The sequence below is a fragment of the Anoplolepis gracilipes genome, chromosome 14 (assembly GCF_047496725.1).
Source record: "Anoplolepis gracilipes chromosome 14, ASM4749672v1, whole genome shotgun sequence".
NCBI classification, from domain to species: Eukaryota; Metazoa; Arthropoda; class Insecta; order Hymenoptera; family Formicidae; genus Anoplolepis; species Anoplolepis gracilipes.
The window spans coordinates 643831-667414 of NC_132983.1; the positions used below are offsets into that span (position 1 = coordinate 643831).

The window sequence follows — 23584 nt, forward strand, 5'->3', positions numbered from 1 at the left end:
AGTTATAATCAATAACCAAGTGAGATCGTCTAATTATTAAAATTTATATAATAATTGCAACAATTAACTGCAAACTTTTTCAAAAATTTGCGTTTAATATATTTTGTATTAAGTAGGAATCTACGAAATATTTGGTAGTATTAATTAAGTTTATTATTTCAGTTTTTTGCCATAAAATCCATGGATAAAATAGTATCCAATAATTCTGAAACATTCAATGGAAATAGGAAAAATTTCTGCTTCTTAAATATCTTGAGAAACTGAAATTCAAATGGCATCTTTATTATCTATGATATATAACCATATGCTTTTCTTTGAGGTCTTTCTAATATATTTAAATGGATGAAAAAAACTGGAGTTATATTTAAAAAATAAGACAAAGTAGAGAGGAAGAAACCCCAAGGTGGCCACGCAAAAGCTTCTAGTTCGTTTGGATTGATTCGCCAGATTGAACCAACGACAGTCAGTTGAAACCAGTTTCAATTTATGCGACTTCGCCAGATCGCTGAGATCTGTCGGAGCTCTCTCTCTCTCTCTCTCTCTCTCTCTCTCTCTCTCTCTCTCTGTGAGTCTGTAGGTCCTTTTTAATTATTTTTCCACTGACACGTCTCACAGGTCTGTAAAATAACACCTAATCTTTGGCTTCTCTTCCTAGACCCCCTAGACGGGGTGGCTGGGCCATTTGTTAATGATCAATTAAGTAGAATTATAAAACCTGTCATCACTTCGCTGCTTGCGTCAAATATCTCGATGGCTATCCTTGATATGCACTCCTGACGCGTCTCTGGTTTAATTCAACGTTTTGCAATTTTTTCATTGCGATATTATGGTTTAAACTTTAGAAGATAAAAACAACTTTCCAAGTGCAGTTTATATTTAGAATCAATATGTAAAATAGGCCTACGCACTCATTTGACAAATTAATAAAATTAAAAAAGATATTTCTGAAATATAGATTTTTTAAAATTATTATTCATTATTTTATCGCACAATATAATTTGCAGGAAATAAGAATAATTTTTACTTAACGGTTAAATGTTTATTGTATTATATAAATCTTATCTACAAGATGAACATACCTATATATTTAAACATTGATAAATTACAAAATAAATTACATTAATTGACATAATTAATTAACACTCGGAGATCATGTGATCAGCTGCATCGATTTCTTCTCCCCGCCCCCCCCCCTCTCTCTCTCTCTCCTTTCTATCTCTCTCTTTCTCTTTCTCTTTTCTCCTTTTTTTTTCCTTATTTATTATTTCGCGAAGAATTTTCTTTCTCATTCTCTCTTTCTTCATTCTCATGCTTTCTTTGTATTATTTTTGACAACATGTTAGACTGTCTTTGACTTTCGATGACAACAGTCCTTTATAGGTGTGTACAATACGTTCGATTTTAGCTTCGCAGAAATAAAGTCATTATTTCGTGTAAAATGATCGCATCTAATTGTAAGAATGATGTGTGAAATTATAATAATTTGTTTTCAGTGCGATAATATATACACGTTTGTGTGATATGTTAATTTTAATATTAAATCAAACTCACAAGTGTTTTGTTGATGTCACGTGATCCATTACAACAATTTCTATTAATGATTTGTTTCCTTATAAATAATTCTACGATTTTACAACACATCTGTAAGATCATCCGCAATTAAAATTTCATGGAAGGTGAGTAGTAATAAGTAAAATTTGTTTAAAAAAGTCATCTTTATTGCTTTAAATCTTAAATACAAATCTTAAAAACAAATTTTTCGATGAATTAGCGCACTTGAGGTTTTCTTTTAAATTAATGAAAGTTTATTAAATTTTGTTCCCTTTTAATTTACAAATTTCTGACAAATATCAATTTTATTTTGCCAATAATGTTGACGATTTTTACTTTAATAAAAGAAACGTGCAACATATGTGTGAATAAATCAATAATAAATAATCGGTCAATTAACATTGCAATGTATTGCAATTCATATTAGTCATATCCGAGGAATCGTGATTGGAGTTATTAGCGCATAGAAATGCATTGAATAAAATTGTTAACTACACTTCGTCGATGTTAATCGGTATTATCTAGTTAAATCTGCACATGCTGCGTGTAGATGTTCCAAAAATGACTCGTTTTATGCAAAACACAGGTTTCAATAATAATCGATTTAAAGAAATATGGTGATGCTTTTAAGACAATCGATGAATTTGTTATTAAGATTGTTTTTTATTTTTAAGATAAAATAATTTAATTTTTATTCAAAAAATTATTTATAATTTCAAATAGAAGAGAAAAGCACAAATCGTTTTAGGAATGTATCTTTGTATATATGTTTTTTATATGAAAAACACTAAAAGTGATAAATATTCATATATACATATAATATAATCACAGATATTTTAACAGATTTCAATGATTGTTTGCTTTCGTCATAAATTCGAGATGATGACCAATTAATTGCACGCTTTATCCGATTTCGATTTCGACTAACGTCTTAATATTATATGCATGTTAAAAATCCCCGTCTCTACCTGGTTTATTTAATATTCTGTAAACTGTAACCGGTTAAATGTGGACTTAGCCGGATTTTCACACGTGCTGCGAGTTATATTGGACGTACGACATTGGTTTCCTGTCAGAGCTTATATCGGCTATTAGACGAATGATTCATAATTGACCGTGATATCACGAAATTATATAGTGAAATATATCGTTTAAGAAGAAGAGATAATTTAATAATATGTTTACACATACATTAATTTCCTTAAGTAAAAAAAAAGAGAAAAAGGAAATAAATAAGAATTAAAGAAAAAATTATTTTTACACGCGAATCTCAAAATATTTAAATAATTTTAACATTTTTTTATATATATTTCCTACATTCATAATTATGCCTATAAGTCATGATTTTGAATGTAATATAGATGCGCAATATCCAAGGACACGTGTCTTTTCTCTTTTTTGTGTATCCTTTGTATTATTTCGTCATGCAAAATAAATCGCTTTTATATACGATTTTTTTATAGAATCAGATATTCAGCTGAACAAAACTTCATCTACATTATTTGAATATATTTTTTAAGTATCCGCTATTTAACGATGTGTAGTCACGCTTATTTGATTTTATAAGAATTGGAGGTTTGGGAATTTTACCCGCGTTCGAAAATTTTCTTATTTTCGGTCATTACGATAATTAATTATAAAAATTTTGAATACAAAATATATTGTAGAATATGATAGAGATATAGCACTGTTTTTTGTTTATTGATACTTAATAATTAGTCATATAACTTTAAATTTCTTTTATTTCTATGTTGCATACCTATGTGTAAATTAACAAATAATATTTTATTTCTTATAAAATTAATGTATTATATAATATAATGCAAAATTATTAATTTTTACAATATAATACAAGCTCATTACTTATTACCAAAAATTTCATTACTTTATATTTAATCTCTCTATTATTTATCAAAACTACGTTATTAAGTCATGCCTAATAAAATGCATAATTTTTATCAAAAATTTTATTATTTTATATTTAATCTTGCTCTATTATTTGTCAAAACTGTGTTATTAGTCATACCTAATAAAATGCATAAGCAATAATAATAATGAACAATATTATCGCTAAATTATCAGAATATAAAGGAGACAAAGAAAACACGTGTTTTATACAAATTTGATTGAAGATATCAAAGTCTACGAGCACGTAAAATTATAAAATCGTATAAATCATGAAAGCAATATGTGACAACAATTATGCAATTTATCATTGATGCGATTTAACAACAGGACGATTGTTATTATTTTGGCGAGTTTCACATTGAAACCAGTCACACGTAGTAGTAGGGGGATGATCGTTCGTATAAAGGCGCACACGTGACAATTAAAACGATCAGTCTCGATTCCGTTCTCCGTTTAATCCGTAGATTTTCGCTGCGTGGAAATTAAGGGGGACCAAAAGTGGAAGTTGGAAGTCGAAGTCGCGCCAAGATTCTACAAATACCTCCATATTTTAAGTCGGAAAAACCGCGTGTCCTTTCAAAGGGGGGACGAGCAGACTCTCGCGAAAGAGCGAGAGGTTTCGATCAAAGCGAACTTATTAGCCGATCATATATGCGTTACATTAGGAAAACGAGCAAAATCATTCAACTACAATTTCGTACGTTCTTATCGGCTGGTACTTGCGAGTGAGGCGTGATTAGTCGTTAGAATCTTCGTGTTTTGTATATACATTTTTTTTTTTTTTTTAATCAGGTGATCCGTTCCACGTCTTGAAAGCAATCAAGAGAGGTAAGATTAAAAAAAATCTTTTTTGTATTCTTTAAAAATAAATCAAAGAAAAGTTTGTAAATCCATAAACTTTAAAATCAGCAATCGGTTGGGTTACTTTCTCATCTAATTTTTTCTAGTGTAATCTAGTTTACTCAACACGATGAAAAGTGTAATTTTATTTCATTTATGTATATTGTTGTTTTTCGCTTATAGAGCTTATTTATAATATCATTATTATTATCCCTTTAACTTTATACATTTCTATTTATTTTTTATAGAAATAATACGTCCTATTTTTTTAATTGATTTATACGAAATTACGATTTATCGATATTATTAATTTCAAGACTATAAATATATAAATAGATAAATACTATAAATATAATAGATATAATTATTTTTTAATTTTGATCGGATAAAATTATATATATAATATAATATTAAATATAAAATTATACAATTGATATTGATTATATATTTCATAAATATGAATATCTCAAATCAGTGATAATACTGATAATATATTTCATTAATGTTACGAACGCAACAAAATATTTTGCATCACATATATATTTTTTGTGTATTTTAGATTTTGTGCAAATTATAATAAAATCTATAAAATATTTTTGTACGTTTCCTAACGATTTTAGATTCATTAAATTGTAGTTTTATGTCGAACTAACCGGTTCTAACCAGATAATTAATAGTCTAACCGGTTTGAATATGTATCTTAATAATCACCGAAGAATAGAAGAATATATTGGTTATGAAACTGTAGATAGTTATGTCAATTATTGTCAACAATCTACGACAACGCGTAGATTGTTAAATAATTGGAATTGTATAAGTCACAGAAGATTGATTAATATATGTTCTATTTTATTGCTGACTTGTTTATGCAACGATTAATAATTGTTGAGCAATCAATTTTATTTGCATATATTTTAATAGGGATTTGTTCTTCACCAATCTTTATTGATCTTTTCAGTCTTTCTTGTTAATTTATACAATGATCCAATTTTAATTTATAAAAAATTATACCTTTTTAGAATTGGCAAAAAGCAGATGGGCATTATTCCTCTTATAAAATTGAGAGTAATTATTTTCACTTAGAAATAATTTTCTATTTCTATTTCTATTACAAATAAAAGAACAATAAAATATTTAAAAAGTTATATAAAATCACAAAAGTAAAGAGACTTTCGCGAATTAAACTTTAAAGATAAAACTTAATTAACAAAATATTATTTGCTATTCAATTTTCAATTCATCAGACCTTACTTTTATAAAATTTTAATTTGATGCTAATTTATCGCATATATAAATTCTGAAACTCGAAAAATTATTACAAAACTTATTTGGAATTTCAGTAAAGAATTAACTCCGCATTTTTTTACAAAAAATTATGCATTTCCTTTTTCATAAATCATCTTAAAATACCTTATTTATCTTGTTACTTTAATTCGACACCAATTTTATAATTATACTAACTTATGATTTAATTTATAAATACAATGGATTAATGTATTAACAATATTCTTTTCTTTACTTTATAAATTTTTCGCGTCATTAAATTAACATCACTTGACACTTTAGTTGAATTAATCGATATTTGGATTGAAACTATACCGATGACGTTTAACTATACTGCTATACGATATATCTTCGATATATAATACTCGATAAGGTCCGTAGAATTCAAGGTGACTGGTGTCAAATGAAAGGTGTCCAATTGAGATAGTGTCACATATATCAATTTGTGTGAGCATCATTAAAACGCTGCTATATTATATTGTTGAACAATTTTCTGGAATTTGCTATGCCCCTTGATATCAATAAATTAAATCTCTTACATTAAATAATTTCTATTAACAAAAGTCTTTCTGTAACACGCGCGCATTTTAGTTTTAATATATGTATTTAAATATACCGTCTCTACTGTCTTTCTACTGGCCATGCGTCTTTAATTAATGTAGATCTGAGCTTAGTAATTTGGGAGAATGCCATTTTTAAAATTTTTGCATTTTTTAAATCTTTGTAATATATATATATATAAACCTCGCTGAATTGAAGTGTAATTAAAATTATGCTAAATTACAGGTAAACATGAGAACAACTTCTTTGTTATAAAAACTATTTTATTTTCGATATTTTACTACAATAAAAAGTTATTTTTAAAATTTAAAAACCCTTAAGTTTATCTTTTCTCATGTTATATATTAATAGAATATATGAAAAATAATTAGAGAGAGCAGATGTCTGCGAAAATGCGACGGCATCTCTTCGTCCTGTTTCTTTTCCTGTCGGCCTCGTCCGCGGAGCAGCGGCACGGTGTTAAAAGCGACGAGGAGAAATGTCGGGAGGAGCATCCTACTTTGCTTCACTATTTCTCATGGGCGGATTACACGGTGCTGGCCATGATGCTGCTAATTTCGTGTCTGATCGGTACTTTCTACGGCTTCTTCGCCAAGAAGCAAGAGACCAGCCAGGACTTCCTGCTGGGCGGCTCCACCATGGGCACGTTTCCTACGGCGATGTCGCTGGCCGCTAGCTTCATCACGGCCATCGAGCTTTTGGGAAATCCCGCGGAAATGTACGGGCAGGTGCGACGATACGATATATCATCCGGATTATCATTCGCGGATATTTTTTTTAGAAAAAGAAAAAAAAAAAAAGAATGTGTTAGAAAATTATAAAATCCTGCTCGAAAATTATTTTCTAAAAACATCTGCTTTGTGTTTCTCTATTCAGGGTACTCAATTCTGGATGACTTGTCTCTCTTTTATACTCGTGGTACCGATCACCTCTATTTTTTATCTACCCGTGTTCATGAAATTAAGGCTGACTTCGAGCTACGAATATCTGCATCTTCGCTTCAACCAACATTGCCGATTGCTCGCGAGCGCACTATATATGCTGCAAATGGTGTTGTATACGTCAGTAGCTGTATATGCACCTGCATTGGCGTTAAGTCATGGTGAGTGATGACTGAAATTGTATCTTGTAACAATTTGCAATCGTATTGGATTCTACATTTATTATTGCGATCCGGCAAAAAATACCTAGCGCAAGTCATAACGTATCAAGCCAGTTACAAATTAGTTATAATAAAAGCACATTTTTTTTAAATTTTAATTCTTGTTCTTAAAACAATGATTAGACCATTTCTTTCATTCTATTAACGTTAATTTCAAGTCATAATAATAATTAAATTCATTTCAGTCAGTAAATAGAAAATATTGGAAATAATCGCGAGAATTATAAAGTTTAAATGAACATTTGTTGCGCAAAATAATGCATATTAAAAGTTTCCGATGCTGTGCTGGAAGAATTAATTCGCTAAAAAGTGGTCGTAAAACAACTTTTTTGCTTAAGCATGCGCAAAACTCTCGGAATTCTTCTTGTTGTTATTGACGTCATTATAATATTTCACTGAAAATAGTATGAATACAATTTTTATTATAGCTTGTAAAAAGTGTCCATAACGGTTGACTCCTTAGTAATCTTTCTTAATAATCCATAGTGTGATCCTAAAAATTCATTGAAATGATAAACGATATACTCTTTCATTTACAGTTACAGGCCTGAATACTTACATAGCTGTAACTCTAGTCTATGTAGTCTGCATTTTCTATGCCTCGCAGGTTCGTAATTGTTATACATATATATATATATATAGTTGAATAATATTACATAGATTTAATAAAATTATAACAATTCAGACCATTTCTTTCGTTTTATTAACTAATTAATTTGAAGTCATAATAATAATTAAACTGCACATTTCAGTCATTAGATAGAAAATATTAGAAATAATTGCGAAGAATTATAAAGTTTAAAGTGGGCATTTGTCGCGCAAAATAAAAATTTCTGACGCTATACTCGAAGAATTAATTCGCTAAAAAGCGGCTACAAAACAACTTTCGCATTTAAAAATTTAATTTCTGAAAAACCGACGCATAAATATTTGTCTCTTCGCTCTATTTTCATATGTAGTTGTTTGTAAACATTAAAAGAGCCTTATTATTAATCTCAATAATAACAATTAAGAATGTGATAATTTTATATATCGAAAAAATATATAATTTTCTATTTCACATTTGAAATAAACATAATTTATAATAAATTTAATAAAATATATATAATATTAATAAACTATATATTTAATAAAAATTATATTTAATAACATAATTTTTGTCGTTTATAATATTTTATACATTTTATTATGAGCGTGATGGGAAATTATTACTATTATTATTTTATTAATCCTTGCCTTTCGGCTTTGGATGACTTCCAGCTTTTTACATTTGTTGAGATTGTGTCCATGTTGTGTGTGATCGTATAACAAATGATATAAATTATATTAAAATAAAACAAATAATAAAATAAACTACTATCATATAGACTACTAATCAAAAAATTACAATTAAATTCAAAACTCAAAATTAAAGTTAAAGTCAAATTTGAAACTTAAAATCAAAATTAAAATTAAAATTAAAATTAACATTAAACTTAAGATTAGAATTAATGGGAAATTATATTTTCTGCAATATTCTACAATTATTCCATATAAATGTGTAATTATTATAATATTATTAATAATATAATAATGTAATATTATATTGTGTATAATTATTATATATATATAATATTTATTTATTATTACAATAGGGTGGTATGAAAGCTGTAATAATGGCTGATACTTTCCAAGCCGCCGTTCTTATCGGCTCATTATTCCTTATCTTGGGTTATGGATTGTCGTGGGCTGGGGGAAGTGCACTAGTTTGGCAGGACATTGCGAAATCTGATAGGATAGAATTCTTTAACATGGATCCCAGACCCAATGTACGACATAGCTTCTGGAGCGTTGTTGTTGGAGGTACTTTCTACTGGGCTACCATGTTCTGCAGCAACCAAGCATCCATACAAAAGTACCTCAGCGTCGAGAGCATCTCGCAAGTAAGAATGTAAGTGTCTGTTCGAGAGACAATAATATTTCGCAATAGTGCAAAAATTATGGCTAAAGGAGATTGATTGATTTATTATTTTATAAAATGTCGACATTACTTATTATTGCTTGACAAATTTATGTAGTTATATTGCACATGTATCATACACGTCGTGTGTAATTTTTATCTTTACAGAGCGCTGTGGGTATCTGCGTTTGGCATGATCGTAATTTATAGCATCAATTTTTTGACTGGAATGGTGCTGTACAGCACTTACAAAGACTGCGATCCTTTGACCGCTGGATATATAAGCGAACAGGATCAGATATTACCGCTGTATGTAATGAATGTTTTAGGAAGTCTTCGCGGAATGCCTGGATTTTTCGTCGCCGGCATCTTCGCCGCGTCTCTCGGGTATGTTAAACAATGGCTGAGAAATGATTGAGAATTTCTTCAACGCTTATCAAATTTATTCATCTCGATGTAGCTCTGAATTTGTTATTCAAATTCGACTTGGAAATAATCTCAGAAATGATTTCAGAACCGTTGCGAGCGCTCTAAACTCTTTAGCAGCGATTACCTGCGAGGATATTTTTCGTGGGCTCCTTCAGATGGAATTACCGGCAAGTAAAGGCGCGATTTATGCCAGATGGATCAGTATATTTTTCGGAGCTCTGAGCTTTGCGCTGGTCTTTGTCGTAGAACGACTAGGTGGCGTTCTGCAGGTATATTATGTATAAAATTTTGCTGCATTTTTTTAAAGATTTAAATTGGCAATTTGTGCAAAGTATAATTTAAAAAATGTAATACAAATTATAAGTGTGTTGGTGATTTTTTCAATTATTTTATGATATTTAACGCAATATATATCTTTTATCCATTTTTATATACTACTTTATATCATCGTGTTTCTTCCTATCTGTATAATTGTGCCGTAAATTGTATGTTATTCACCGAAAACAGATCATTCATTCTTAGGTTGCATTATCTTTCAATGGCATGGTAGGCGGAGTGACTTTGGGATTATTTTCCTTGGGTATGTTTTTGCCATGGGCTAATGCTAAAGGAGCAATAATTGGTGCTATCACGAGTCTAGTAGTCGTGCTATGGATCGGATTAGGCGCCCAAATTGCAGCTGTAAATGGACAGATCAAATTGGATAGTAAGTTCACCTCGATTGCAAACTGCCCTTGCATAAACGAAACTACAATTATTTCTGATGAATCCGTATACAACGACGAGGCTTCGTCTATATACAAGGTGAGATTTATCCGAAAATATAATTATTTTTTAGAATACAAAGTAATTGCTTAATATGAAATTAATTATTAATTTTTTCTATTTTTTTCTCTTTGCCATTTTTTTTTTTTTTTTGTCATTTATCTAGCAATCTATGTATTGACTTTATGCCTATCATTTTTTCTTATCTTCTATTTATCTTTTACTTTCGTTTGTAGTTTAATTTCTATTTCGTATAATTTACATTATAGGATTATTTTATATTTCTTTTGCATTACTTTATGCAAAAGAAATTTTTATTCGAGCTCGTATAATAAATAATATATAATAAATACGCTGATAATAACAACCTCAATTTTCTGATATGGCTTGCACAGACCAGTTACCTATGGTATAGCATGATTGGCTGCATGTTAACCATACTGGTGGGTCTGGCAGCCAGTTTTGCGACAGGTGCACAGAATCCCACTGACGTGGACCAGGACTATCTCAGTCCGCCGATCGCAGCCATGTTCCGTATGCAGACGAAGCCTCGCGTTACTGGGAATCAGGGTATTACCAATTTCGGCCTCGAGCTGACGGACGAGGCACAGCGACAAGTGCCCGAAGTGAGAGCATGAAGAACGTCAAACGACAGCCACGTGGAGATGAGTGCAGTCGGATCACGGAATAGATATCGATATAGTATTAAAATATAGTCAAAATCTAATTTAGCGAGCATTAAAATGGAGTTGCATGATGGGATTCATTCCTGTTTAACGAACACTCAAACGGCATTCGATCCTTTTTTTCAGAGCAGATACATTCTGAGATGGAACAAAAGTTTGACAGATTATGAGGACGGTTAAGAAAAGTTCCAAATTGTCTTTCATCAGATTTGTGGGTTAGCTGAATTCGAATAAAGACACTATTCTCTGTAATTTCACAATTTAAATCAATATTAGTTACAAGAAAAAAAAGTTAAACTTTCCATAATTATTTATTATTGTATTACATAATAAATACTCTATTTTTATTTATCGCGGTATTATTAGGAATATAATCCGGATTTCTGCAATATGAACAATTAATTCTAATTAATTATTACTTTATGACAAAATTGCAAATATTTTATTTTCTATTTTAACTTATTTTTTTACTTCATATTACTATTATTTAGTTTATTTCTACAAAATAAACTAAATAAGTTACTAATAATAATATAATAGATATTGCAACATTATTCTTCAGGATTTATTTTAAATAACTGCATCATAACATTTGAAATAGAAGATATGATAAAGAATCTATTGGATTAAATTTTTCACTATTGAGTTTGCATGTAATGTAAATTAAGAAAATTTCGTATTTACATTGTAAATTGTAATTTTAGTATTGAAAAAAAATATAATATCGAATCTATATATTATTTAAATATCTGCTTTATATGGAATTTGATTTTCTATGCAAAAATAGTAGTACAAAATTTATTGTGATTCTTTTATTAATACTCATCTTCTCTATTATTTATATAATATTATTTATATATATAATAATTATTTAAAGAGATATATGGAAAATGTTTTTGCTAAATAATCAAAACTATTTATTTATATAATGAAATAATAAAACCTACAAATGTGAATAAAAGCAACAAGCTAAAAATGATAGATTAAAAAATAACTGGTAACATTGTAATCAATCGGAAAGAATGCAATCGATCAAAGCACGATTTTTTTTACTATTATCACATTTTATTTTATTATCAAACTATTTAAGATTCCTTGAAATATATTTTAATTTAAAGTAAAAAATTTAAAAATTACTAGTTTAGCATTTGAGAATTATTTATTTTTTTAACAGAGTAATTACTATGTAATTTTTTTTATATTTTAAAAGAGAGAAAGAGTGTAATTTATGGATAAATAATGAGAGATCTTTTTATTATATACAAATTCGGATGTAACAGTTTTTGAGCGTTCTGTATTATGAATGAAATGGCTGTGCTAATGTATGTACATACGTCTAACGCTACAAAATTTTTGTTATTACGTACATCGTGAGTTTCGGACAAACTTATATATATTCTTCGCCGAAATTAACTACTTTTAATGGTGCATTAATTTTAATGGAAATTTATATGCAAAAGAATATATGTATAATTCGTTGTTAAATATTACGAGTTATTTTTTAGTCAAGAAAAGAACTTGAGCTTAATTTTCTTTTCGTTTGCAATAGTCAAAACTTTCTTTCAAAATTATATTCCATCATTAATAAATTGTTTTTATATTTTATGGAAACAAGAATCCCCTCAGCGCTCATTAGAAATATTTAATTACCTCAGAAAGTGCTTTCATTTTGCATATAATTTATTAAAAGACAACGCGGATTTTGCGGATATTCTATTGTTATATATATATATGGATATTGATATTAAAAGATTTATTTTTAAATATATGTAAAACAATAAATAAGATAAATAAATAAAAAATTAATAAATGAAAAGAACATAATGAAAGTAAATTTATTATATGTGACTTTTTTTTGAAAATTAAAAGTTCTAACATATATTTAATTTCGAATGCAACAAAACTTTTCCAACATGGCGTAATGCTAAAGTGCATTAAAGTGGTCTCTTTTAAAACTTTAACTTCAAGTTTCTCAAATAATTGCTTTCTTTCTTAAGTTGAAAAAAAAATATTGAACTATATAATTCATCTATCAATAGCCAACTAAAAACTTTTCGGTAACTAAAAAAAAATTTCATAGATTGTTTCATTCAATTAATATTAATCATCGGGATCATTTTAAAAGAATAAAAACAAATATAATTTAACTGAAATTTAGAACGTCCTATGTAGGTTAAATTTTCTGTCCCGTGTTATTTATTCTCATAATTACAGTAATAAAATAATTGATTAAATATATTTATGTAAAGTACCGACGCTTAATACCACTTGTACTTGATACCGACTCAGTCAGAGTATCACCCCGTTAAAATACCTAAGTACGAGGTGAGTGTACGTTAACACCGTTTGTTATTGTCGGAAGGAAGAGAGAGGGAGAACGGGACAGTGAAAGTGGATCAATACGCAGTGAGTGTGCGGCCCGTCTGGCAACGTGCGGCTGTCTCTCCTAGTCGAAGTCTGCCTGCGCTCGATGAAGAGCGCGTAAAAAGTGACACATAGTGATTCGTTGACAAATTGACTGTCACCCGTTGACAGTTGCGATTGTCAATTCTCTCCGAATTCTCTGAATGTCATTGAATTTCATGTGCAACGTGCAACGACGCGTCCGATTCGCCCGATTCGTGCTTCATCGAATTAATACAAGCTGGCGTGTGAAGCGTCTCGTGTTGAGGATTTTCGACGATTAAAAATTAAATAGTTTGTCAAAAATATTTATATATTCTTCAGCTGTGCGAATGTACAGATTTTCAATTAGTTTTGCTGCGAAACATGATAATTTGCGTTGTATGTATATATTGTTGGTCGCGGAGTGAATCGTCAGCTTATTGACAATGAGCGAAAAATGTTATGCGTTGGATTATATAGATGTAATTGTAACAGACAGGCGATAAGTCGATCCTGTTGCATGGAGTTCAAGAGACTGGAAACTTTGGTTATCCGAGATTGACGAGAGAAGGAAGCGGGAATTAGAAAGCGTTTCGGGTCATCGTGCACATGACATTACGCGGCCACGATGTACCTGTCTCATCTTGTGAGTAAAAGCAAACTTGACATTTCACTGCAGATGCGTTTTATTCGACGTAAAAACGCTTCTTGCCGTTCTGTAATTTGTTTTTTAAATTCATTTTTAAATTGCACGCTAATATTTCTTACTTGTTTATTTTGCATTTCTTATTTGTTGATTTTATTTTCAATTGCGCTGTACTTATATACATATATGAGTAGATACACATAGTTGCTACTGCATCTATAAAGTTTTCAAAGTTTTAATTCAACAGATTTCATTTTAAGAAACAAAAGAATATAATCTGAAAATTGACTGTCACATTATTATAAACAGAAAAATAAGAAAGAAATAACAATTTTATTATATTGTGTGCATATATATATATATATATATATATATATATATATTTCATAATTTATTTTGAAAATAAAAATAAAATATATCCGTATAAATTTTATAATTTGAGAGTAAAACGAATAATTTGTAATACTTGCATACATATTGTACATGTTATTCACATTTTTATTTATATCTTTAAAATTAGATTGCATATTTATATCAAAATATTCCATTGATCTATTTTTACTGTATTTACTAATATTTCTTATTAAAAATATAATATTCTGTATTTTCTCTTTATTTAAATTATTATCTATATTTGTAACCTTACTTTTATTAAATTTATAGTTTATTAATATAAATATTAATTACACAAATTATGAAAGTGGTTTCGTAAAGAGAGGATGATTTCTCTGAAAAGGTTCGAAGGTTGACCTGCAAGCAAGAGTTGACTTGCCTGCGATTCCTGCGTTGGACTGTCCTGGTGCCGCTCGTAATCTATATTTCACTCTTATTTGTCAAGTACAATAAAAGTGTGCCTCTGAAAAGTCTATCGACCCCGAGTGACAGAGACGGAGAAGGTTCCGTGATGGACAGCTTGTTCCTCGAATTGCAGACCGTGACGGTTGATAAAAAGAACTTGGCAGGATACAAGGACACAGGAATTGATCGCGGGGACGACGAGAGGAGCGTACAAGAGGTCATGGAAGCGGAAAATCGCGAAAATCCGAGAAACCTCCTAGAAGACATCTTCCGCAGAGCCGATACTGACGAAAATCAATTGCTGGATATACAAGAATTAGCGAAGTGGATTCATGGGAAGATCACCGAGCACATTACACGCGCTATGAGAGAAAATGTTGGGTTGTTCACTGCTATCGACACTAATCTTAGAGATGGTATCCAATATTATTTAGATATTCTTTAGATACTCTTTAATTGATTAATAATATTCTTATTTTATAAAAATATATAAAAATAATTAGTAACAAATTGGTTAATACATATATAATTAATTGATAAATTTCAAAAGTTTAACTTTCAAAATATTTTTAAAAAATTTATAATATATATAAAAAAGATTGAAAACTACTAGAATAGAATAAAGCCTTAGTATAAAGTACCATTATACTTATCTGCAATCGGAAGAAGATTAAAAATCACCGAAGTAAAATTTGATGGTATGAATTATTATCATTAGCTATACTTTTCATTCTTAAATTCCTATTACAGGTGAAATTTCGTGGGAAGAATATCATGCTTATTTTCTAAGAACTCACGGCTTCTCTGAGACCTATATAAATTCCCACGACAAAAAACACAGCGAGTTATCGCGAACATTAAAGGAGAGCATAATGAGGGATAGAGCGAGATGGGCTGAGGCTGCTAGAAACGATCCCGACAGATTGGGTCTGGATGAATTTTTGGCTTTCACGCACCCTGAGAGCAGTCATAGGGCTCTTCTCCAAATGGTGGAAGACCTCTTTGAAAAATTCGGTAAATTTGCTACTCTCTTCATCCTTATTATTATATAATCATTTTTATAAAGACATATATTTTATAGTACAGCACAGAAAAATTCGTCTATTATTCTTCTTTAAAAACATATTAAAAACGTGAAATCAAATATTTTCATATAAAAATAAAATTAGGAAAAGCTCGTTTATATAAACATAAATAAAGAGAATTACAATAGTCTATCACGAGCTGATTATTGGCGACTGAAGAGTGAAGAGACACAAATAAGCATCGAAACGTCTTGCATTAATTTATGAAATATGACCTACACATCTTGTTATCTTTGAATTTTGTAATAAAACGTTTATCCATCTTTAATCAGCTCGTGATAGGTTATTGTAATTCTCTTTATTTATCAAATATTTTCACAGTATAAGATTTAATTTTCCAAGAAGATGACTTTAAAAAGTAAAGAGGTGATAATATTTTTTTTTCTTATATAGCCATATAATATTTTGATTTACAATTTGTTAATAAATTTTTGTATTTGCAATTTATTTATCCGTTCAGATCGAGACGGCGATGAACAGTTAACGGAAGATGAGTTTGCGGATTTACCGTCGGAAGGAGTCGGCCTAGATTTACGCGAGGATCGACAGCAATCGATAGGAGGCAGCGAAGACAGGCGTAAGGAGTTTCGACATCTGATTGACAAGAATAAAAACGGAAAAGCTGATCGAACCGAACTCTTGGTGAGAGCAATAGAATGTAAATAAATGAAGGACAGACTCGGCAACTCGACACTTTTATAATCAATAGATATCATTAATTTAAATTGACATGAAAAAAAAAAATATATATATATATATATATATATCATATCCATTTCAACAAATCGTTGTAAATTTTTTTTGTAAATTTCTTTATTATGTGTGTGAAATATATAAAAAAGTAAAAAGTAAAATAAATAAATAAGAAATATATTTTTTTTCTCCGCTTTAAGATAAACTGAATATTTGTTTTTACAGATGTACATCGATCCACGAAACCCCAGACACGCCATTCAAGAGGCCCAGCATTTGATTACTTTATCGGATATGAATTTAGACGGAAAGCTAGATCTTCCGGAGATTCTGAGCAAAATGGATTTATTTCTTGACAGCAAGATGGTAGATACGGAGAAAAGTTTCCACGATGAATTTCGACGATAGTTTTCCCATGAGAACGAGTATAGTTATGAAATTTGAGAAAGAACATTTCTATTATAAACTCATTATCGAAAGAAGATTTCTAGATAAATGGGCGAATAATTCTTTATAACACCAAGTAGATGCGACTAAAAACTTTGATATAGATATTTTTTAAATATCTTAAAAGAAGGTTCTCCGACATTCGCGTACTCAATAGACAATATGATTTTTCGATCCATGGTCGACAATGGATTAGACCAATACAATTATTGATTCGTGCAGGGTATTCACTAGCGATTTCTAATGGATTTTTTTCACGAACACTAATCGATTTACTGTGCAAACGAAAATCATAGGCTTTTAGCATGCATCTGTGATAGTCTTACGACGTAGAATATCATTTAAGTAGGCACAATTATTATATAGTTATTAGTAGCTATTAGAGTGATAGATTTTAATACATTAATTCATGATAACTATTATATATCAATCAGATCGTTTACAGGGTTAAAATTATATATACCGATAATTACTTGCCAATTGTGCGATCGGTTGTGAAACGAGAAGTTACAAATCCGTCCTTTCATAGATTTTTTAGGTTTCTTATACGTGACTTGCTCCTGAATTATTTAAGAGAATTACTAAAGTTTTAGATTTGTAGAAATGGAATTTTCTCTTTTGAATTATTATTCGCGCAAGAATATTATATTAATATTATAATAATGTACACTATAGTTCAATGTTATATTATTATATAACTATTATAACTGTAGTAACTAATTTGTGATATTGAGATAATTTCTATACATACACACACACGCACACACACACACACATATATATATTATATATATGTTTTTATGTGTGTATGTCATAATAATATAATATTGTAATATTAATATAATATTATATTTTACTTTTTGAAAACAACAGGGAGCTGCAATCAGTTTATATTTTATAAAATAAAAAAAAATGAAAATTGTTTGACAGTGCATTAGAAATATGTATTTTAATTAAAAATGAAATAAATAATGTGCTCGCTTTGACAAAGGCCTTTGGAGGCTCAAATAAACCTAAAATAAAATTTATTGCTCACAATAAAACGTGTGACGTTCGCGTGGTGAATAATGGCTTAATGCGTTTTAAAATAAAATTTTATTATCTATGTTCTAAGAACATAGAGAGATTGATGTTTATAGAGAATTTTGTATACTAGCGCGTTGTTTTATATTGTGATCTGATATAATAAAATCTGTTTAGAAACCAATCGCTTATACCTTCGCTTCCTTTATTTCCATTTCCAAATTATCGACTTTACGGTCGTAAAAAAAAAAAAAAAAAAAAAAAAAAAAACACTTCTTAAATGCATCTCTCAAAAATATTTTCAGTGGTAATTGTGGTTTCGTTTATTCCTATCTTTGTTCCTGGTTATACTCATTCTGACTTCTACGAGCCAGAAATCGAAAAAGAATAAGAATAACTTCTTCTATTGCCGGATAATTATCACCGGCAGATAAGACGAGATATATTCATTCATAATCGTACGATATAACGATCGTTTTTAGACGCGCATATTATTAAGTCGCAAAAGACAAATAACAAATCACAAACTTGTAATACATACACATAGTTGGAAAATTTGTATTTTCTTGTTGAAAATTTTACTAGTTAAAATTTAACACATTTACTTGTTAATTTAACATATTGGTGTAATGTTAATTAAAGTCAACTGTTAAATTATTAAAATAACTGAAAAAGAGTGTAAAAATAACACAATGTGCACGTATTTTTAATTTTACATTATAAATATGTTTCGAATTATTAGTGACAGAATTTATCTGTTAAAATTTACAGAAAAAAATATTAAATTTAATCTATAATATAAAAATAACTATTAATATGTTACATTAACATTATTTTCTCGTTAAATTTTCACACAAAAATTATGTCAAACGATAAAACTTACATTTATTTTTATGTTAAAAAATAACACAATATTAATGTTACTATTTAATATATGCTTAATATATGTTAAATTAACAAAAACATTTCTGTGGACCGTATGGGACATGCGATTTGTGTTAAATTTAAAACAAATTTTCCACCGTGTATATAAAATATACATATTAGCATGCATAACCTTCTGTTGGCGGATCATTAAAAATCTGTATCTTTAAAAATGTTTTATAAAACTCATCTACACAAATTGAAATAAATATTTCATGTATGTCGCGCAAAAGGTTAAACTAAATATTATATTTTTATTTTAAAAATATTTTTCTTTTTTTATTAAGTTTTATATATAAATATATTGTAGTATATCTATTTTAACAAAAAATTTTTTTAAATAATACATTAAAAATTTAATATAAAATGTTTTTCTTTGAATCTAATAATCGTACAAAACTAAATTTTTCTATGATTTAAAATTGATTCAAAATCCGTTATGTACGCGGTTATCCTGCCGTCCAAGAGGTAAAGCAACGGATTTATTTAAAAGTTTTTCTCTCTGAATCTCTCTTGTTAAAATCATTTAAATAAATAAATCAAAATAATTCATGTACACGATTTATAATAATTAATATACAAATAATATTTACCTTAGGGTTGCTCCGCCGATGCAGGATGCCTCTCCTAGGCTTCCTCTTCCTTTCATTGTCAGATCTCAGGAGTCAGGGTCTATTGTTTTATACGCGCGATATACTTTTTTAATTTGTTTAAATTACACAAAAGTAAAATCGCGTAATATTTTAAACCGTACAAAAATAAAAACGCACGATAGTTTGACGGCACTCCTGCATTTTTACGCGCAATACTTTGACGGCACTCCCGAATTTCGAAACGATCGAAAATCCCATTTCATCACGCGCGAGAATCATACTTGGAGTCGACAGGTCGGGCACGATCAAACTCCGAGCAAGAGTTAAGTCCGAAGCGAAAGAAAACGAAAGATCGAGGGAATCGATCGCGAATGGGGTTCGCTCGATTCTCGTTCGTGCAGATCCGCATCTCAGACTCAAACTCATTAGGCACGATTTCGGATGAGCATATGTGTCTATCATACAGACAGTCCACATGATACGTCATAGGGCTGGTAGACGGATCAAGAGGGACACCCATTTCATGAATGTTCAAAAATCTGAACATTTATCAAATGGATCGAACATCTTTACCGAGCGTAAATCATGATCTAAATCCTCCAGTCGACGTCCTCAATGCGATACGTATTGCTGGTAGACGGTGCGAGAAAAGGGGCCCATCAACGATTTATTCCAACGATCGATCGACCTCTAATCGATTAGAACCAAAACCCGTTGTCGAAGCAGACCGTGCTCTCAACAACCGATTATCGAGCGTTAGCTCAATATTAACCGCGCATTCATGTATCTTTCTATACTGAACCTACGTTTACCTACGCGGCCGGCATTCACCTCAGTCGCGATACTGAGGCGTGTAAACGTTGTTGCCCAGTAAAAAATGACGATTGAAAAAACGCCAAATGAACGCCGATAAACGACATCGATTCGACATCTTCTTCAATCAATTATTTTTCATTGGAAAGCAACGCTGAGAGAATCCCAGTTAGTCGGCATCAAATACGATCCCCGATAACATAATTTCGTGATCGAAATCAGGAAATATGAACGAAAGCACGACCGCGATCGCGACAAAGCCGAGAAGAATGTCAAAAACAATAATGGGCTATATGTCACCAAGGTCGAATGTTATTATTTTATTTTGGAATTATTTTAGACGTATATTTTAACACGTTAAGATTTATCGTAATATTATTACGTGTTATCGACGCGGGAAACGCACACTCGACCTCGAGGTGACCGAAGCACGAGACGCACGTGTCGGCGCCGGCGCTGGAGTAAAACCACGTGCGTACACTGATACCACGCCCGCCGAACTTGGAATGAATGGCTCATGGCTGTCACGAGTCACGTACGTCACATTCTCCCCTCTCTTTACTATGGAACACATGACGTCAAGGAGAAAGAAGTGTATGCTTTTTCTCACTCTCTCTCTCTCTCTCTTGCTCGCGCTAAACAATAATAAATTCGCACTATACTACGTGATAAAATATGAGGCGTTAAAATATTATATAAAGTAATTCTAAAATACATGTAAAATTCTTTAAGTAAAATGATATTATTATTCGATACATTTAATGCGCTTTAAAACGTGTACACATATATAAACGCTATGTGTATATATGTATAAACGCAATTACGAAATATAATGCATAAAGTACTTACCCAAAAGCAATCTTATAACTTGCTGTATAACTGTATACAATGATTCTATTTCCTTATTAAATTCATTATAATGAATGCATTAAAAAAAAAAAAATTATTACGTCATAATATTGAAGATTATTTGTAAAAAATAGAAATCTTTATTATGGACGCATAAGTATATTTATTAGACATAACGGAATGTAAATCGATAAAAAATATGTAAAAATTTACTACGTATAAAATACATTTACGGAATATAACTCTAATGCTATTATAGAAACTCTTCAAATATTATACAAAATAAATATTCTCTCTGTCATTGTAACTATTTAATTATTTCTATCTGTTACACGTGTTTGTCCTTTTCTTTCAGAGAAACAAAGAGAAAAAAAATAACAAATATTTCTATTACAATTTCTATCATTATTTCTAAAAATAAATGTATTAAATACATTTTTATATTTCTAATATACATTTTTATATTTCTAATAATTTTTAATTTATTACAAAAATATTTTTATTGTATATATATATATATATATATATATGTGTGTATGTGTTTATTATAGACTTTTTATTTAATTTATTTCTTTAAAATATAAATTTTGATCTTACTTATTTAATTCATAAAAAGAATTTTAATATTAATAAATAATTATGTAAATTCGGTTCTGATTCTGATTTGGTTTGACTCGCTGATTAAATATATAATTTATAATATGTATTTATATATGTATATGTATCGTAAGCAAATAATTATTTTAGGAAAATAGGTTTTGACTAAGCAAATGCTATCTGGCCGGTGCAATGGCTTTCGTTCCTTTATTTATTCAAATGCTATTTTCCTAGGCAAACAGCATTTGTCTGAACACTATTTAGGAAAATAAAAATAAAGATGGTTTTGTAAAGCAAACTTTTACATATTTACATTACACATTTTTCATGTGAATATTTGAAATTAAATGAAATAAAGGAGTCTAAAAAATATATTATTTTACATCAAATATGAGAATGGAAAAGGAAACATCTTTTTATCATTTAATGATCTTTATACTTATTTATCATTAGTAGTTGTCGATATAAATAGAATCGTTACAAGAACCGGTCCGATTAATTATAGGATTGCCAATTAATTACAGGATTGGAAGGAATATTTTTATGTTATTTTAAACTTGTACACGTAAATTTGAATACAGCGCTTGTTTATTTGTTTACGCTAAAAAATTATACTAAAAAATTTTACACGCAAATAAAATATATAACATTTTTACGGCAAAAATAATATTTTTCAACGGTATAACTTTATATGCCTTCGGCGATACCATCGGCGAAATTCTAACTGTCTATCTGGAAGCATAATCTGAACTTGATATATATGTATGTAAAATTTAGTTATAAATTAAATTTAAATTAAATAAATTATTATAAATACACGATAAAGCATTTGTTAACTTACATTATTCAAAATGTGCATGTCAAAGCGAGTTTATAACATTCTCGATTTTAATTTTAAGTATATCAGTTAGAATTAAAAATTATATTTCATATAGAACACGATATCACTATATGCAAAACTTTTAATTGCGATCTTTGAATTTCGCCTTTCAGCCGTTCGCACATGTACATACACATTTAAACGTTTGACCTACACACTAATCATAAATGTTAAAGAGCAAGCTTTTACCGAATAATAAGTGGGCAATTTTAGCCGGCTAAGGTTAAGATGTATCAAATAGCTTTCCTTGAACATAGAAAATCTTTGATAATCGAGACAGATTTTCTCGTTCAAAAAAAGAAAAAAATCTTTTTTTTATCAAAAAGACATCATCTTATTATTTTCGATCTAAAAATATGATCAAATCAAACATTTACATAAAATGTATTTGATATACAAGTATAGAAATTTAGAAACATCGATTTTCTTTTCAACTGTAAAATATATAACAAATTTTTCTAAAAATTTTTTAAAAATTATATCAAAGAATGATATATGTTATAATTTATTATTTTTCATATAACATTTTTTTATAATTAAATCTTAAATTTAAATTAAGCTAAAATTACAGTTAAGTAAGAAACATTAAACATCTTCGTAATTATTAATATTTTATTATTAAAATAAAATGTAATTGTTTGAAATTCTTTTACCAATATTTGAAAAATCACATTATATAACATTTATTAAATTATTTAAGAAATAGTTTTATTAGTGGTGTCCAAA

At 29.2% G+C, this 23584-nt stretch overlaps 2 protein-coding genes across 6 annotated transcripts; both read left to right on the plus strand.

Moving 5' to 3' along the window:
* Positions 1–1294: 1294 nt before the first annotated feature.
* Positions 1295–11707, plus strand: LOC140673209 (sodium-coupled monocarboxylate transporter 1). 5 transcript variants are annotated; one of them, XM_072905952.1, is made up of 11 exons: positions 1295–1380; positions 1494–1676; positions 4252–4287; positions 6516–6872; positions 7021–7246; positions 7846–7913; positions 8941–9236; positions 9414–9632; positions 9760–9943; positions 10197–10478; positions 10835–11706. In XM_072905952.1, exons 4-11 carry the CDS (start codon positions 6525–6527, stop codon positions 11075–11077), a joined length of 1866 nt encoding a protein of 621 aa, XP_072762053.1. In that variant the 5' UTR covers positions 1295–1380; positions 1494–1676; positions 4252–4287; positions 6516–6524; the 3' UTR covers positions 11078–11706. The 5 variants fall into 5 exon arrangements, with proteins under 5 accessions (XP_072762053.1, XP_072762054.1, XP_072762052.1 ...); XM_072905953.1 differs by having other exon boundaries at positions 1336–1676; positions 6522–6872; positions 10835–11707; XM_072905951.1 differs by having other exon boundaries at positions 1336–1676.
* A 1811-nt stretch (positions 11708–13518) lies between these two features.
* Positions 13519–18437, plus strand: Myd (stromal cell derived factor mayday). The gene is made up of 5 exons (XM_072906372.1): positions 13519–14156; positions 14893–15370; positions 15705–15968; positions 16500–16681; positions 16958–18437. The coding sequence occupies exons 1-5, from the start codon at positions 14139–14141 to the stop codon at positions 17138–17140; spliced, it is 1125 nt and encodes a 374-aa protein (XP_072762473.1). The 5' UTR covers positions 13519–14138; the 3' UTR covers positions 17141–18437.
* Positions 18438–23584: the final 5147 nt, after the last annotated feature.

Excerpts from the sequence above, each read along its gene's own strand:
- LOC140673209 (XM_072905952.1), top strand. The coding sequence starts at position 6,525 with ATGTCTGCGAAAATGCGACGGCATCTCTTCGTCCTGTTTCTTTTCCTG. Across the intron at positions 6,873-7,020 it reads CCGCGGAAATGTACGGGCAG|GGTACTCAATTCTGGATGAC; the intron begins GTGCGACGATAC and ends TTCTCTATTCAG. Across the intron at positions 9,633-9,759 it reads ATCTTCGCCGCGTCTCTCGG|AACCGTTGCGAGCGCTCTAA; the intron begins GTATGTTAAACA and ends AAATGATTTCAG.
- Myd (XM_072906372.1), top strand. Across the intron at positions 15,371-15,704 it reads CGACACTAATCTTAGAGATG|GTGAAATTTCGTGGGAAGAA; the intron begins GTATCCAATATT and ends TTCCTATTACAG. Across the intron at positions 15,969-16,499 it reads AGACCTCTTTGAAAAATTCG|ATCGAGACGGCGATGAACAG; the intron begins GTAAATTTGCTA and ends TTATCCGTTCAG.